The sequence below is a fragment of the Leiobunum rupestre genome, chromosome 2 (genome assembly GCF_980474605.1).
Source record: "Leiobunum rupestre chromosome 2, qqLeiRupe1.1.hap1, whole genome shotgun sequence".
In the NCBI taxonomy this organism is placed as follows: Eukaryota; Metazoa; Arthropoda; class Arachnida; order Opiliones; family Sclerosomatidae; genus Leiobunum; species Leiobunum rupestre.
This window is the reverse complement of record NC_143385.1, coordinates 23,832,001-23,851,479: the sequence shown is the minus strand read 5'-3', so window position 1 is coordinate 23,851,479 and position 19,479 is coordinate 23,832,001. Positions and strand designations below refer to the sequence as shown.

The 19,479-nt window shown below is 35.4% G+C and overlaps 1 protein-coding gene across 6 annotated transcripts in view; it reads left to right on the top strand.

The window, feature by feature from the left end:
* Nucleotides 1-19,479, top strand: part of rg (A kinase anchor protein rugose) — a 195,719-nt gene that overhangs the window by 136,222 nt on the left and 40,018 nt on the right. For all 6 annotated transcript variants that reach the window (XM_090165482.1, XM_090165484.1, XM_090165483.1 and 3 more), the window contains exons 33-34: nt 9,598-9,715; nt 19,169-19,271. In XM_090165482.1, the coding sequence (XP_090021608.1) occupies nt 9,598-9,715; nt 19,169-19,271 (221 nt within the window). The remainder of the gene's footprint in view (nt 1-9,597; nt 9,716-19,168; nt 19,272-19,479) is intronic.

Genomic DNA, 19,479 nt, shown 5'->3' with positions numbered 1-19,479 from the left:
TCATTGTTGTAGTTAAACAGATACTACACTTTGATCCTAGACAAATATACTACTTCGTAAACAAATACCAAATTTTAGACTTAAAACTAATATGAACCAAATAGAAAAATCGTCTGGTAACACGCGATATGACTTGTTTTTTTTTTACGTAACTAGCGCAAATCACTTCTTGCTAATTTTAAACCTAATGGGCCGAAATTTGAAATTCGTTGATCGACCATAAATATGGAAGTTCATACTCCATCAGGAATCCATACCTCTACTTGGAATGCTTATCCTGCCGTATGGCGTATAGTAAGATCACTCTGATGGCTTTGGCCCCGCCTACGAGAGAAAAAATCCCGTCAGCCACATGAAGACGAAAATCTGCCGCGATAAGCATTCCAAGTAGAGGTATGGATTCCTGACTCCATATAAAAAAAGCTATTAATATTTTAAATGAACCCTGGAAAAAATGAAACCAACCACCCGACCAGCCATTCTTGATAAGGCTATATCTTTCGATCTCGAAAGTGAAAAGTGGAGGAAATGAAACGGGAAAATGAGGAACTCGAGACAAGATGAGCTTGTGACCTTTTCTCTTAATGCGTATTTTTCCCCGCGGCTCAGCTCTTCGGAAGTATCTCGGCAATTAGGCCTGATCCGTAACACATGCGACACTTTAGGACCGTTCCCGGCAATTTCCCTTTTCTGGTGTCGTCTTACTCCGCCCTTCCCTACCACCTCTCACTGCCTCAAATAGGCGAAAGTATAAAGTCCGCTATGCTTGCCCAACTTGTTGAAATTGGACGACGAAATAGTTCTGTTAAAGCCTATGGATGAGTTCATAAGCTTATTGTTGCGGGGGCTAATGGTAACATTGTCGAAGCTAAGCTTTCTCAACAAGAAAGCCACGTTACTATATAGTATCGCGCTTATTCTTATCCCTTTCTTACAAGATTACTTGCCGTTTCCTGGAACGTTTTTGTATTCCGTAGTGAATTTATTGAAGCGAAGCGAGCGTAGCTTCCTTATCGTCGACTAAATGTAATTACTTTTAAAAATAATGAAATAATTTAATAATGTAATTACTTTTAAAAAGTAATGAAATAATTTAATAATGTAATTACTTTATTAAATTATTTCAATATTTTTAAAAGTAATTTCATTATTAAATTATTTCATTTTTAAAATGTAATTACTTTTAAAAAGATAATGAAATAATTTAATAAAAAGTAATTGCTTTTTAAAAGATAAGGAAATATTTTCATTAAATATTTATTTCAAATTAAGTCAATTTTTGTTCAATGTAAATAACCTTACTATAAATGGCGTCCATGTGCAATAAATAAAGTGGCAAGCAACATCTTACGGCCACCATTCGAATATTTTGTTTGTCAACCTTGAATTCTTGGGAAAGTCGGGGAATTTTAATATGGCTCTCAAAGTCAGGGAATTAAAAAAAATTAGTATAAACGTCTGGAAAAAGTCAGGGAATTTCAAAAATTAGATTATGCGTCAGGTAGTTTCAAAAATTAGTTTAAATTGTTAGGGAATTTCAAAAATTGGATTATATGTCAGAGAAAAATCAGGGAGTTTCATTTCGGTTGCAAATAGGAGACCGTTATTTAAAAGTAAAGGTGAAAATCAACCTTTTTGGTACAAATAATTCCAGGAAAATCTTCGAAAATAGTCAGGGAAAACCCTAAAAAGTTAGGGTATTTGAATCCGTAAAACCTGTGTTAAGAGTCCCAATTTACCAGATAAATAGCTTCCGCGCCACACCAGGGCCCCCAGATGTCCTAGAATTCCTATAAAATCCTACATTTTCAAAAATGTCCTATAACATCCTATATTTTTATCAAAATCCCCAAACAGTCCTATAGCATCCTATATTTTTAACAAAATCCCCAAAAAGTCCTATAGCATCCTATATTTTTAACGAAATCCCAAAAAAAATCCTATAGCATCCTATATTTTTAGCAAAATCCCCAAAAAGTCCCATAAAATCCTATAATTTTGATATTTGGCCCATTTCAAATCCCACCAAGGAGACGACCCGATGCAAAATGACGTCGGATTTCTATGAAAATCTATAATACTAATTCACTCGAGCAGATAATGTAACGTAGAAAATCCTATTATTTTGATATTTTGCTCATTTCAAATCGCGCCACTCATAATGTCAGTGAAATTGTTAGATTTAGCTATAGGATAAATTCCTATTCAAAGTCATTCTAGCCTATACTTTTGTTATTGTTAACATGGTTAGCTACTAGTATATTTTGTGATAAAATGGTTAAATTGTTTCTATTTTTTTAAATTGAAAATCAAAGATTTATTTAACTAAATATATAATTTGTTTTTAAATGCATAAAGTTAGTAAATAAAATAGTATGTAAAGTCCTATAAAATCCTATAATTTAAAAAATTGTCCTATAAAGTCCTATATTTTTAGAAATACAATCCTATTTTTCCTTTAAAAAAATTGAAGATTTGAGTGGGGCCCTGCCACACTAGCAAATATAATTTTAATTACTCTATATATATTATTTCCGTCGCTGTTTGTGGGGTAATTTTTCAGATCATCGTATTAACGAAAGTGTTGACATCTGTGTCCCAAATCGGAGTCGAGTTCCATCATCAAAGGAAGGAAATCCGACCCGTCTCGATGAATCGGCGCGGATGAATGGGACGGAACTGCACTAATCATTCACACTCGGTGATTAAGTATTTAATGGACTCGCGTGCCGGAGAGCGATAAACTGCCAATCGACGCCGCCATTGATCTCACTCTTTCGAGACAAAATCCGTTGGCTCCGCGTGGGGGCTGGATGTCTCGATAATTCGGAGATTAACCAATTTCCACAACAACTCTCTCTCGAGAGAGATTTTTTGACATTTTGGCCGGAAAACTATTTTATATTATTTTATAACATTAATTATAATATTATAAAATTTTAATTAAAATCTTACAGGGTGGCCACGGTACCTGGAAAACCTGGAATTCCAGGAAAAGTCGGGGAATTTGAAGAAGGATCTTAAAACCAGGGGAAAGTCAGGGAATTTTAAGAATTAGCCTAAAAATCAGGGAAAAGTCAGAGTTTTAAGAATTAGCCTAAAAATCAGGGAAAAGTCCGGGATATTTAAGAATTAGTCTAAAAAAAAAAGTCGGAGTTTTAAGAATTAAAATGAGTGGGCAACATGCTTGAATTAACCCCCGCCCTTATAGGGTAGATGAAATCTGTCACCGCCGTTAACTTCAATCACGTCAGAGAACGTCAGTTAAAGGGAACCAATGAGCTCGGCTTTTAGGGAGCACGAAGGGGATTGGGAACAATGCTAAAAATCGTTTGCAGGTAGTCATTCTCTCTAAGCAAAATGAAATAAATTCTAGATATAAGCTTGAATCATGGACCGAGAATCTAAGGCGACTCTCTGTTCAGGCTTTGAATAGCACGTGTTAATACTGGGAATAGGAAAATCACGGTTAATTTTAGTTCAATGTGGACTAACTTGGCGTCGCTGAAGTCGATTTCCGGCGTAGTAAAGAAACTGGAGCGGTCACGTTGAATTTTGACAGAATGGTGTCGTTGTTGTCGGTTAAATGATTAGGCTTATTTAGTTTTTGACCTTTTATTTGAAATTGGGCCTTTAAAAGTTAAAGTAACGGTAATTAACCATTGTGTTAAGTAAAAATAACCAGTAAGCCGCGTATGACTGAGGTTTTTTAATCCAATTTATTGGAATCCATTTAATATCTAAACTTAAATGAACTAAGCCTAACCTAACTTTCTCGCACGTACTGTCTCCTAAGCCTTAACTCACAGTGATGGTTGAACAGAATTCTCGAGGCGCTTCAAAGCGGCTGATGTACCTCAGTAAGCCTTCCGAATTAGGCCACGCCTACCGTGTCCAAATATCGGGAGCAGTGAGTCCCCTTAAATTCTTGGTCCATGCTTGAATAGAAGAGGATGTTATTGAGAGGGCAACGGAGCATTTTTATTCGAGTGCGGGACTGAGCTAAAGCAAATAAGTGCCCATCCTTTTTCATTCCATTCTTATCTTTTGTTTGAACAGAGGAGACTCGGAAGAATACGCGAGTTATCACTTGCCATTCGCCCCTCTGTACTTGAGCATAGAACGTTTTATTCTCCGTGGCAGTTTTAAAAACAATTAAGACGGTTGTTACTGCAGATGGCGCTTTGCAACACTAGGGGGCTTTCCTGATCGCGCGCCCTTATTAAATAGAAAGGGGGAAGGCCCCTCAGGTTGTGTAGCGCCATCTTCAGTAAAATTATTGTTTTAAAATACTATGTAGTAACTAGTATGTACCTTTGGCACATGTAGATAAGGTGGTGTAGCGCCATCTTCAGTAAAATTATTGTTTTAAAATACTATGTAGTAACTAGTATGTACCTTTGGCACATGTAGATAAGGGGTTGTAGCGCCATCTTCAGTAAAATTATTGTTTTAAAATACTATGTAGTAACTAGTATGTACCTTTGGCACATGTAGATAAGGTGGTGTAGCGCCATCTTCGGTAAAATTATTGTTTTAAAATACTATGTAGTAACTAGTATGTACCTTTGGCACATGTAGATAAGGTGGTGTAGCGCCATCTTCAGTAAAATTATTGTTTTAAAATACTATGTAGTAACTAGTATGTACCTTTGGCACATGCAGACTTGTAGTACACATTAAATAATTGCTACTAATTCTAATGCTATCAAGATATATAGTCTTATAATATTTTGGAATACTTAATTAAAATTAAAACACGATTAAGTTATGTCTATAATCCTACCAGTTTCCCCTTCACGTTTTCTAGGGCAGGTTTAACCTCCTATTATTTCACAACATACGACTGGTTTTGAAAACTAAATTAAAGCGCGTCAATAAGCACGTTGAATAATACACGTATGAAATATCTCGAAGTGTTACCTTAAATTCATATAAAATTTCGAATTGGAAATGCGTCCAAAAGTCAGAACAAATTCAGGAAATTTTAAGAACTAGAATAAGAGTGTGAGAAAAGTCAAAGAATTTAATTTTTGTTGCAAATAGAAAACTTTTACTGAAATATCGTATAAAAATTGTAAAATTTTGGCATAAAATAAGTCAGGGGAAATCTCTGGAAATGATCGGGAAAACCTGCAAAAGTAGGAAATTTGTATCTAAATAACCTGGCAACCTGGTCATAGGTGCTCGTAGACTCGCGTGTTATAAACCTTAACCGCGAATATCCGAGACTACAGCTGAAAATTTAAAATTTGGGTCTTCTTAAGATCAAATTACGTTAATATATCTGATTCAAATGGGAACACTTCATAATAACCATAATAATCAGCTCGGTTAATACTCAAGGCACCACTTTAGGCCCAAGTCATCTAGCGACTTATAATACCTTTAAACAGGTGGCCGGGTTACAATGCGTAGGAGGATGGCGGCAAGCCCTGCATGCCATGCGAGCCAACAGCTCCCTACAATAACTATTACTAGTAACCCTACGAAGATGACAAACTTTTCGCCATTTCAATCTTGTGATAAGGTAGCTTCGCTCTCGAACGCTCGATTCGCTTCAATAAATAAACTAACATTGCAAAGTGAAATTTTTTTCATCACCGCGTGTCTGGTATCTTCTACAGACAAGATTGGTTTCAACTCGCGTTTTATAGATTAGCGCATGCGTCGATGGCGCATGTTTCTATTTCATAAAGCTTTTAGTCCATAATTGAATTTATATTTCATTTTGTTGTTCCATGTTGTAGCCAAGCGGAGTCCCTGTCTGCTCGGTTGCCTAGCAACCCCGTGCCACCAGCCCCGGAAGCAATTTGATTACTGGGCCACTCCCGCGCCATCCCATCCTATCCCACTCTTCCCGATATGCCTCTTTTTTCCAAAACTACACTACGCTGCTCGACCGTGCATGACGGAAGATACTTTGTGCCCGGTATTAGCCTGAGCGCAGTATTCGCTTTTACCAGAAGTGCATTAATATGTACCAGGGCTGGCTGGTTTAAATCATGGTTTAAACCGAGGGGCAGATCACTAGCCTGATTATTAGGTCACCCTCAAATGATTAAATCTCGATTAAAATTATTAGAATGATTAAAATGATTAAATCCATAATAAAATGATTAAATCAATATTAAAAAGATTTAATCGTGATTAAAGTGATTCTATATTTACTCGATGTAGTATTTTACGAGGTATTTTATTAAGTCATTGATATTATTTTTTCTGTACTCGATACTTACCTGAAAAATTATTATTAAACCCTTAGAAAAACACTACTTATTATTTTACGAGGTATTTTATTAAGTTAATTGATATTAAGAATTAGACTACTAATTAATTAAAATATTAAATCGAGGTAGAAAAGATTAAATTGTGATTATATTTATATATATTCGAATAGCGAAAATAAAACTAAAGACCACTTATGTACAATAGTTTCATTAAAAAACTAGACGATTAGTTTCGCTTCCAATAGACGCTATCATAAACTCTATTAATGTCTTATTCAACTTGTTAAAAAGTACCACGCGCGTCTTGATATTTTAGCGTAAACGGGCTCGAGCAATTTCGCGCGTGCTCCCTAAAATAAAAAAAATGCGCGAGACTTTCACGCTGAAATATTAAAGAGCGCGTGGAACGTTTTAACAAGCTGAACAACACATAATTAATTTATGCTAGCGCCTATTATAATATTCAATCAGACCTGATGAAGCATCCGAATGGCAAGCGAAGCTATGGTCGTCTTTTGTTTTATTTTAGGCCTAAGACAATTTTATGCGTCAATGCTCGCAAAGACTTTTTCGCCCTAGTAAAAAGCATCGTTTAAAAGGGTTTCACCTAATTTTGTAATACCGGTACCAAGTGATTGGCGTTAATTACGTTACATACTTATCATAACGGGGTTAGCAGGCGATTTTTGTTATTAAGTTTCTACTCTTTTAAAGGCCTAGGATCTCTTCGGCCTGTTTTCCTTTAAGTTTTCTTCCCGCCACGCAAATATCCTGGTGAAAGGCCAACGTGTTCTGCGGTTGGCCTACTTTACCGGAAATTCGTGCTAGTAACTATCCACCAAATGTACTAGATATTTTTCGTTTCTTAAATAGAGTATAACCCCTCTTGTTTGGTTGGGTGCGCTTAGACTATACCGAGTAGCTTGCACCTAGGAGCAACGAACTGCGCTGTGTTTGTTGCTCCTAGCTTCCACTAACCTTCCTAACGAGGGGCGGCCAGGAGTTAGTTTAGTTAGGGTGTATAACCTTTTCGGAATTCGTTGGTAAAACACGATCAAACTATAACCCCTCGCCAGGAAGACTTGTGGAAGCTACTCGGTGTAGTCTAAAAGCACCCTACCAAACAAGAGGGGTTATACTCCCTTTAACTCGTAACTGAGTTGTTTTATTCCGTATGAATCCGAAATCGATTCTTTGGTCGTCTTTTGTCGCCAATCCCGGCGAAACCTCTCGAGTCACGTATTAGGATATATCGAAATCCTCTTACGTCCTTCCGTCCCGGTAGTACGGTATTATTCAATAAAGCCTTAAGCTAACAGATTATGACCTCCCTCCAACGCTGCCCGCTAACCTAGTTATCGAGGACGGACAAAGCGCGCCGCTCGCTGCGAAGAGATAGGGGCAGACCTCCTTTTCGTGCAGGGGTGCTAATCTGATTTCGACCCTTAATGGATGCTCCGGAAGAAGAGATCCCCCATTAGGGCCGAAACAGGGACGCACCCCTGCCCTCCTAATCAGGGATAAATTCGCCCCTCGTTTTTGAAGTGGGCCTCCCAATTTATTTATAATACGAGATATTTTTTGGCCCTAGGTTGTCCGCTACCGCTTAAAACGCGCGAGTGAATAGCCTAGAGGACTCGCGCTAAGTGGTGTCTGCTAGTTCGCTGTTGTAGGCTTTTTAGATGTACCGATATACATTTTTCCCCCGGTTTTAAAAGCTCTCACTGTTATCGACGGAGACCAGTCTCTCCGTTAACACTTAACGAATGTTATGAGATTTTTCCAAAATATTTCTGACACTGTTCGATCTGTGGACGGAACACTTTTAAGACACTTTACACCTAAAAGTGTCAGGCTCGTAATTCGATAATGTAGTAAATTTATCACTATTAAATAAAGTTATTATCTTATATTATATATATGATATTATATATTATATATATTATATATTATATATATTATATATTATATATATATATATTATATATATATATTATATTATATATATATATTATATTATATATATTATATATTATATATTATATTATATATATATTATATTAAAGACATAATATATTATATTATATTATATATATTATATATATATATATATTATATATATATATATTATATTAAAGATATTATGTATTATTTTATAGTATACATTATATTATTTAAAATAATATACGTTATTTAACTAGGTTATTTTTAACAATTGATTTAAATGAAATATTTTTTAAAGAAAAATATCTAATTTAAATCACCCATCAATAGGCTATCATACTTTATGTTCAACAGTAGGCTGTCTAACATACAAGTTCAAAGCCAACTAAAATATATTGGGTTTTAATTAGCAATCAATTTAATTAAAATCAATTTGTCATAAAACTAAGAATGAAATGTTAATACTCTTTTGTGAAAAGAGGAATATTTTTAATATCTTTTCTCTTATTTTGAGGAACATTTTGAAAAATCTTTTCGCTTATTTGAGGAACATTTTGTACAATCTTTTCTCTTGTTTTGAGGAATATTTTGTAAAATTTTTTCGCTTGTTTTCAAAATATTTTGTAAAATCTTTTCGCTTATTTTGAGGAATATTTTGAATCTCTTTTCGTTTATTTTCGTTAATATTTTGTAAAATCTTTTCGCTTATTTTGAGGAATATTTTGAATCTCTTTTCGTTTATTTTCGTTAATATTTTGTAAAATCTTTTCGCTTATTTTGAGGAATATTTTGAATATCTTTTCGTTTATTTTCGTTCATATTTTGAAAAATCTTTTCGCTTATTTTGAGGAATATTTTGAGTAAAATCTTTTCGCTTATTTTGAGGAATATTTTGAGTAAAATCTTTTCGCTTATTTTGAGGAATATTTTGAAAAATCTTTTCGCTTATTTTGAGGAATATTTTGAGTAAAATCTTTTCGCTTATTTTGAGGAATATTTTGAGTAAAATCTTTTCGCTTATTTTGAGGAATATTTTGAGTAAAATCTTTTCGCTTATTTTGAGGAATATTTTGAGTAAAATCTTTTCGCTTATTTTGAGGAATATTTTGAGTAAAATCTTTTCGCTTATTTTGAGGAATATTTTGAGTAAAATCTTTTCGCTTATTTTGAGGAATATTTTGAAAAATCTTTTCGCTAACGTGTTCCGCTGTTGGTCTACAACCAGGGTATTTGTTTGGAAGGAAAGTGAATTTAAAGGGTGACGACGGAAGAAAACCTAGGCCTTTAACGCGTCTCGTGTGAAGTAGTGAAAACGTTATTCTTCCCATTGAATTTGTTTCGAGCTTGTGGGCAATAGCTTTTTGCGATGATTGTAGTGTGGAAGTGAATTTGTCTCTTAATGGCTTTGGTTTTGTGATTGCAGGTTCTGAACTATTGCGACCATCTGCACGGCAAATGGCATTTCTCGGAAATCAGAGCCATCTTCTCCCGGCGGTTCCTTCTGCAGAACGTCGCCTTGGAAATATTCCTGGCCTCCAGAAGTAAGCGCTCTCCTTTCACCACTCTCGCTACAGTCTATTACTGAGGGGCCCCCAGAGGTCCTATAATTCCTATAAAATCCTATATTTTTAGCAAAATCCTATATTTTTAGCAAAATCCCCCAAAAGTCCTATAAAATTAAAATTCTATCATTTTGATATTTTGTCCATTTCAAATCCAGCCACTCAGTGAAATTGCTAGATTTAGCTATAGGATAAATTCCCATACCAAGTCATTCTAGTCTATACTTGGTTATTGTTAACATGGTTAGCTACTAGTATATTTTTGTGATAAAATGGGTAAACAGTTTTATTTTAGTTGTATTTTTAAGTGAAAATCAAAGATTTATTTCTCTAAATAAAGATTTTGTTTTTAAATGCATAAAGATAGTCAATTAAATAGCATTTATAGTCCTATGAAATCCTATATTTTTAGAAAAATAATCCTATTTTTCCTTTAAAAAAATTTAATTCAATTTACTGGTGCAAGTGTTCCGCATTGAACGGTTACTTTAAGCTAGGAGCAACAAGCACAAGGAGAACGCAGCTAGCTTTTAAACACGCTAACGCAGTGTTGTGTACAAAATTCGTTGGACGAGCCTTTACGCTGAACGTTTTACGGGCGGGGGGGAAGACAATTTCCGAATTTTCCCCTTCCGACGACAGCAGGGGCTGAAGCTTCTAGCCAATGAAAAATGTACGCGAGAAAATGCGCGACTTTTGACGGGTTGCGTTCTCCTTGTGTGGGGTGCTGTGTTTGTTGCTCCTAGCTTTAAATATCGCTGGAAACATTTCTGCTATGTTGTCTGCTATTATATAGCAGACGAAATTGTGGTTCGTGGGATATGGAGTTGGTTCATTTCATAATTTTGTGATTTCATACACATATTATATAATTAATATAAGGTAATTTTTCTGTTTTATGTACTTCGTTAATGTTATTTGTTTGCTGTGTCACAAGGCCAAAAGCGAAAATTCTATCTTCGTTGTTTAGAAATAACCAAGTTGCCCTAGTTATGGAGAATAAATAAGAAGTGGTGCAGTAAAACAATTTTAACACGCCAAAAAAGTGCTATTGAAACCAGGTCTTTCAATATCTCAAAATATGTAAATAAGGGGTGGTTGATCCAAAAGAAGTCAGAGTTGTGCTTGCGACCCACTAGTTTGGGGTTACAGCGAGCTTTTGAGTACTTCTAGTTAGATTAACCCCTTTTACTTTTAATTAACTTCAGACGTTTGGAAACTGTTAAATCTTGGACAAAAAACTACTGGACCGGAATCTAGGTTGGGCGCTCCCGCTTATAGCGCCACGGGTGTTCGATATTGGAAAGATTTCTACCCAATTGACCGATTTCAAAATTACGTTTTTGCACGTAACCATACTTTTGCATTGTGAGGTATAGCAAGCATATTTACCTGTTTTTATACCCTAACATGGCTTAACGGATTATTTTGGATTCGACGTAAAATATTTATTAGGTCTAACGGATAATTTTTGCGTCGACGTAACATATTTATTAGGCCTATCAGGTAATTTTTGGGTCAACTTCAAATATTTATTAGGCCTAACGGATAATATTTGCTCTTTCACAGAATATTTATAAGGTCTAACAGATAATTTTTGCGTGAACACAAAATATTTATTAGGCGCCTATCGGATAATTTTAGCGTCGACGTAAAATATGTATTTGGTATAACGGATAATTTTTGCGTGAAAATCCACAGGATTCGCGTTGCTTGAAGGGCTTACCAACACCCTCCTACGCAATTTAAACCTTGCCACCAATAATTGGGACTTGGCAGCCATGCTGATATTCTTTTCTTTTTTTTTCGAATTGGAAAAAGCATGGGTGACGTATTATTTACGTCATGCTGTCAAGGCCCTATAGGCGCTTAACTAAATATCGTCCCAGGAAATCGCCAAGAAATAACATTAGTTAGAAGAAACCACCTATGGCTTTCGGTTGCTATATGCAACGCGTTTTGTAATTTTAAATGTTTAGGCTTAGTTTCTCCTTTAGATTTGACAGTCGCCAGCCAGATTTCCCGCACGGTACTGATGAGTTCCAAATAGAACGAAACCGGTCTTCCATTGGAATTTCTGGCTATTTTATTTAATTTTAATTTATTTTATTACTCGAAGATCTATTTGATCTAGTGTTCGTACGGGGTCAAAATAAAGTCGGGGTCGGGGTGGGTCTAACCCCGCGAAAAACAAGTCGGGGTCGGGGTTGGAAAATTCTTTGTATTTATTAAGAATAGAAAAATTATAAAAATACCCCAATTTTACGGGTTAAGATTAGATAGTGTATCTTGTGTAAGCCAGCCTTTGAGCCTAGGGACTATTAGTAATAGTCTTAGTCGATAGCTATGCCGCAAAATTTTCGTTTTCAAAACGAAAACATTTGAGAGAGTTGGTTGTTTTCGATCTATCGAAATCTGGCAGCCTTGCCTGCCTTCTGGCCTGTATCTCCATACCGAAAATGGCCGACGATTACGCCACCGGAAAATATTTTATAAAACTGATCGGCGGCTTTTTTTACCGTTATTTTGAATTATCGACTAGGACTATACAAAAAATAGATAAGATAGGTAGATTTTAAAATAGAGGTCTCTAGCTTAGGCATTGTAATTGTTTAAATAAGTTGTTTTATAAATTCACAAGTTATTTCCAAACGTTGTAACTCCACACTCCTTAGCTGAGACTGAGAGAGTCTGAAACAACGGCAATTATGAACTATAACTTAAAAAAGTGACTCAAGTCGGAGTCAAGCGTCAGGCGAGAGCTACGTCAGCGGCATCAGCCGAAGGTCATTCGGATCATTCTATTGTCGCCCACGAAAAAAAAGAGAGAAGGAACCTATCTATTTTATATTTTTAGGATTTAGCGGGGTGCGTCGGCGCGAAAATTTAAAATTACACTACGAAAACATAACCCCGAAAAATGGAAAACCCCGACTTGATTTGCGACAGTCGGGGTCGGGGTCGGGGTCGGGGACAAAAGTCGGGGATCCCCGACTTTCGGGGTCGCGGTCGGGGTCGGGGTCCCCGTACGAACACTATTTTGATCCGAGTTTCGCGTTTTGTGCTCGAAGACCTATTGGTACGAGTTATTAGTAAGTTTTTTAATTTCTTCAAATTTGTTTAGGATTTAGCTATATTATCCCTTTTAATTATGGACTAATCTATTTTATCAAGAAATAACATTCCCGAGACCCAGGACCCGCAAGGTATTGTTTTTATAGTGCTTGTGGAAATAATGGAAACTTTTCACCTGTAAACAGAACGTCGTGTTTTTGCCAGGCCTTAATATGTCGAAAAAGCTACCTCCAGGGTTAAAAGGGAACGCCATGGAGAACGCTTGTTGCTGCCGTAAAGGTGAAAATTTTCCATTATTTTAACAAGCACTATATAAACAATACCTGGCGGGTCCTGGCTCTCGGAAAAATTAATTCTAGGCGATTTCCTGGGATGATGAGTTATTGAAGCGTTTATTGGCTTCACAAGTCTCTAGTTGACTTAGGCCTGTGTGGCTCCTTGGGTATTAGCTTAGAAATGTTTAGATATCGAAAGAAATATTTGACAATCAGAAAGCTGGTGTTCAATTTTTACTTAAGTGTGCTTATCAACTAACAAGGAGACATCCCGAAGTGTAACCCCCCGATTTTGTTCAAACTCGGGGGATTGGTAGACCTTCATGTATCATGAAAAATCCCAAAGGGAATTTATTCAATGGGCAACCGTTTTGCCATGGCAACGAGAAATGTTTTTGTCAACACAAAATATTAAATTTTCCCATTGAAAATAACATGGGATTTTGACCTCAAATTGATCAAAAGTTGATCAATTTTGATGTTTTTTTTATTAATTTTTATCAATTTTTTAAATTTTTGGCATTTTCGAAAATTTTAAATTTTTTAAAAATTTTCACAGTCCTAGAAATCGGTCAGAATCCCATGTTATTTTCAATGGGAAAATTTCCATTTGTTGTTATCAAAAACATTTTTCGTTGCCATGGCAAAACGGTTGCCCATTGAATAAATTCCCTTTGGGATTTTTCAAGTTACACGAAGGTCTACCAATCCCCCGAGTTTGACAAAAATCGGGGGGTTACACTTCGGGATGTCTCCTTGTAAGTTGGACCAAACTGCTCGTGTGAAAGGACGTAAAAACTTAAAATACTATCGGCATTGTTTTCGAAGTGAGAAAATTAGATAAATTAACAATAACTTAATTAGACCATTTGTACGTTTCTCGAATTGAATCATCACGCGAATTTGGGGGCCATGAGTGACACGGACATAAATCGTCCCTCCGGCGAGAATGCGGGAACGTTGTCGGGTCGTAAATAAATTTTTATAAGCGACTCTAAAATGAAATACGGCTCTCTCTCTGTCGGAGTTGTAGGCCCCTCCGGCGATAGCACTTTTGATGACAAACACGACCCCTCTCCGTAGACGCGCACACTCGCGGATAGCGTCAACTTAAACACCATCGAGGAGTCCGCGTACACAGACACTCCCTCGTCTGTTTTTATTGGGGCGACCAGAAAGAAATGGTGGCCCTAGACCCAAAATGAAGATGCTTGGGTATCTTGCTTTGTGACGATGGTACCAAGATCCCTGTCTTACATCTGTTTGCGGTAAATGTCTGCCAGTCCGACTGCCCGGATTCGTCGCGCCACTTAAACGTTGTTCTTGTACGCGTCATAGCGTCGACTTAATAAGTCTGGTTTGCACTGGGAAAGTTGCGACGTAGACCGTTACCGGTTGGATTTCGTTTTGCGGAAAATCCAGAATTTTCACAGTAGAAAAAATAAATTCAGTTTGCTAAGGCTTAGTTGTATATCCTAAGCCTAACCTTATCTCATGGTTCAAACTGAATTGAGTTAATTCAACCGAGGCTTATCTGTAAGTTCTAAGCCTAACCTTAACTCATGGTTCAAATCAAATTGATATAAAACCTTAAATCAAATAGAGTTAAATCTACAAGAATTTATCTGTTAGTCCTGAGCCTAAATTTTAATCCTGGCTTAAGTTAAATTGATTCAAATCAACCAAGACGTATCTGTTATTTATAAGCCTAAACTTTAATCCGGGCTTAAGTTAAATTGATTTATATCAGCTTAAGTTCCAAGCCAATATAACCTGGTCCTAAACCTATCCATTTAGATTTTCTCTGATTGTTAAATTTTTGAACCATTTACAATGATGGTTATTTCGAAAACAGTTTTTAAAAATTAATCTTATCCCACACTCTCTAATTTAAATCTTTATTGCAACCGAAAAATAAATTTATAGTTAGTTTTTCTTCGACCATTTTGTACCGTTTTGTACGCACCTTCAACTGCCGAATATTTACGTTTTCAGTGCTTGAAAATAGACGCTACCTCAGTACCTCTACATTTTGAGATCTGGCAGGCGTATTTACCTGCCTTTATACCCTAACATGGTGATGTAATTTTACGCCGAAAATGAATATTGAAATCCAGACTGTCTGCGAGAATCGTCGCCAAAGTTTCCGTTAGGCCTAATAAATATATTACGTTGACGCAAAAATTCTCTGATAGGCTTAATAAATATTTTACGTGGACGCAAAAATTATCTGATAGCCTTAATAAATATTTTACGTGGACGCAAAAAATATCCGTAGGCCTAATAAATATATTACGTCGACGCCAAAATTATCTGATAGCCTTAATAAATATTTTACGTGGACGCAAAAATTATCTGATAGCCTTAATAAATATATTACGTCGACACAAAAATTATCTGATAGCCTTAATAAATATTTTACGTGGACGCAAAAAATATCCGTAGGCCTAATAACCATATTACGTCGACGCAAAAATTATCTGATAGCCTTAATAAATATTTTACGTGGACGCAAAAATTATCTGATAGCCTTAATAAATATTTTACGTCGACGCAAAAATTCTCTGATAGCCTTAATAAATATTTTACGTGGACGAAAAAATTATCTGATAGCCTTAATAAATATTTTACGTGGACGCAAAAAATATCCGTAGGCCTAATAAATATATTACGTCGACGCAAAAATTATCTGATAGCCTTAATAAATATTTTACGAGGACGCAAAAATTATCCGTATGCCTAATAAATATATTACGTCGACGCAAAAATTATCTGATAGGCTTAATAAATATTTTACGTGGACGCAAAAATTATCCGTATGCCTAATAAATATATTACGTCGACGCAAAAATTATCTGATAGCCTTAATAAATATTTTACGTGGACGCAAAAATTATCTGATAGCCTTAATAAATATTTTACGTGGACGCAAAAATTATCTGATAGCCTTAATAAATATTTACGTGGACGCAAAAATTATCTGATAGCCTTAATAAATATTTTACGTGGACGCAAAAATTATCTGATAGCCTTAATAAATATTTTACGTCGACGCAAAAATTCTCTGATAGCCTTAATAAATATTTTACGTGGACGAAAAAATTATCTGATAGCCTTAATAAATATTTTACGTGGACGCAAAAAATATCCGTAGGCCTAATAAATATATTACGTCGACGCAAAAATTATCTGATAGCCTTAATAAATATTTTACGAGGACGCAAAAATTATCCGTATGCCTAATAAATATATTACGTCGACGCAAAAATTATCTGATAGGCTTAATAAATATTTTACGTGGACGCAAAAATTATCCGTATGCCTAATAAATATATTACGTCGACGCAAAAATTATCTGATAGCCTTAATAAATATTTTACGTGGACGCAAAAATTATCTGATAGCCTTAATAAATATTTTACGTGGACGCAAAAATTATCTGATAGCCTTAATAAATATTTACGTGGACGCAAAAATTATCTGATAGCCTTAATAAATATTTTACGTGGACGCAAAAATTATCTGATAGCCTTAATAAATATATTACGTCGACACAAAAATTATCTGATAGCCTTAATAAATATTTTACGTGGACGCAAAAAATATCCGTAGGCCTAATAACCATATTACGTCGACGCAAAAATTATCTGATAGCCTTAATAAATATTTTACGTGGACGCAAAAATTATCTGATAGCCTTAATAAATATTTTACGTCGACGCAAAAATTCTCTGATAGCCTTAATAAATATTTTACGTGGACGAAAAAATTATCTGATAGCCTTAATAAATATTTTACGTGGACGCAAAAAATATCCGTAGGCCTAATAAATATATTACGTCGACGCAAAAATTATCTGATAGCCTCAATAAATATTTTACGAGGACGCAAAAATTATCCGTATGCCTAATAAATATATTACGTCGACGCAAAAATTATCTGATAGCCTTAATAAATATTTTACGTGGACGCAAAAATTATCCGTATACCTAATAAATATTTTACGTCGACGCGAAAATTATCCGTATGCCTAATACAGTGTTTTGTATCGACTCTCGCCGGTTTGGTCCTAGTGTAATTAAATCATCATTTAACGGAAAGCGAACAAAATGTTGTGGCGTTAAGGGCGCAGTGCAAACTAGGCTTTCTTCGGAATTGTCTGGCGGAGAACACGTCGCTCATTTCAGGCGGCCGTAAAAAAGTTGTAAAATTTTTATAGCTATAACCTTCCGGATAAACTGTGTTAACATAAATTGATTCGAAATTGCCCGGCAGATGCGACTTTGACATTTGCCAGGGCCACTTGGCCGGCGCATTTCCGGTGCTTCGTTACCGCCTCGGAAATTTCTCAAGTGAAATTTCCCTCGAATCGTTGTTCATAAGCACGAGAAAAGATCAATTTTGATTTACCAGACTTGTGAGATTGAAACCCTTGATTTCCGAATGACTTCGTCCGAATTGCATTTAACTGGAATCCTAACACATCTCTGGGTTAACACAATACATGGAAAATCTGAAATTCCTGGAAATTTCAGGGAACTTTAATATGGGCCTAAACGTCAATGAATTTGAATATGGGTCTAAAATTCGGGGAATTTTAAAAAGTAGTCTAAAAATCAGGGACATTGACTTTCGGTTGCCAATAGGAATTCTTTACGTGATAGCAGAAGAAAATAGGGGAAGTACGTATCTGTAGCTTTGAGCCGTAGAAGTCGTCGTGTGACCCACGAAAACGCCTTTTTACGCATAATAAACCAAACTGAAAAAGTAGTCCTACTTTTGTTTTGATTCAACACGGCTATAATCGACGAAAGCAAATACGCCTTAGCTCAAATAGCAGAGAATGAGAAGGGCAATATGTTACAATTGTTCAATTTAAGAAAAATGACTTTTTAAACGATGTATTCATCCGCGATTTCCCGCCAAACCGTTTTGGCGCGAAAATTCGTGAAAAGTGACGCCTTTCCAAAGCTGACTAGAAGCGTACTTCCCCCTATTTTCTTCTGGTGATAGGTTACAAAATACCAAAAATTGAGACAAAATAAGTCAGGGAAAATCTCCGGAGATGGTCAGGGTATTTGAATATGGATCTAAAAGTCAGGGAATTTTAAAAATTAGTTAAAAAAATCAGGGAATTTAATTTCATTTAAAAATAAGAAATCTTTTTTATAATAAAGGTTAACAAATATTAGTACATAATAGGTCAGGATAAATCTGGAAAAGTCAGGGAATGTTAATGTGGAAAAACTGGGTCTACCTGCATCCAGTTTCAATGCAATTCTATTTATATCAAAGAAATTTAATAAAATCGGAATAAAACAGTAATTGGATAAAATGCAGCACATTTTGGATATTAATTTTCGATCAAATTTAGATATAATGCTGATGCACACAATAATTAACTATCTCTTGACCTCTTTCTGTCAATACTTGTTGCGAAAATACTTATTTCACCCGGTGAATTGCTGATCGATGAAATATTTTCTTGATATTTTTAGGGTAAACCAGGGTACACGAAGATGAAAATAGTGATTGGACGATACTCGTGTGAATTTCTTCGATTCAATTAGCATTGGAACTGTTTTCAATAGCTTGTTGTTTCACAATTTATATCGCCCTAGAGGTCCTATAATTCTTATAAAATCCTATATTTTTAGCAAAATTACTAAAAAGTCCTATATATAATTTTGATATTTTGCCCATTTCAAATCCCGCCACTCACAATTTCAGTTAAGGTTACGAGTATATTTTTGTGATAAAATGGTTAAATAGTTTCTATTTTGTAATTGAAAATCCATGGTTTATTTCACTAAATATAGATTTTGTTTTTAAATGCATAAGTTAGTAAATGAAATCGTATAAATTGAAAAATAGTCCGATAAATTCCTATATTTTTAGAAATATAATCCTATTTTTCCTATAAAAAATTGAAGACTTGAGTGGGGGCCCTGCAATTTAAATTTATTTGCTTAGATCTCCGAAATAAGTTTTATATTACTTCATTTAAAGTTATTGTTATTGTTATTCAACCTCAAATGAAATTGAAAGTAAAGGTAACAATTTAATTTATATTTAATTGTAGCGTCATTGATGTTCACATTTCAAGATCAAATGACAGTCAAGAAAGTAGTCAAGGCGTTGCCCTGTGTCGGGGTCGGAGTCAAATATGGAATCCCACAGACCAGGTAAAATCATCCTCAAACCACGCTTATTTTATTCCAATGCAAGTCAGGAATCCATACCTCTACTTGGAATGCTTATCCTGCCGTATCGCGTATGCTAAGATCACTCTGACGGCTTTGACCCCGCCTACAAGATATACAATCCCCTCTGCGTGCGCTCCCTTCTCACGTTGTTAAGTTAACAAAGTGATGTCAAAATATCCGTCAGCCT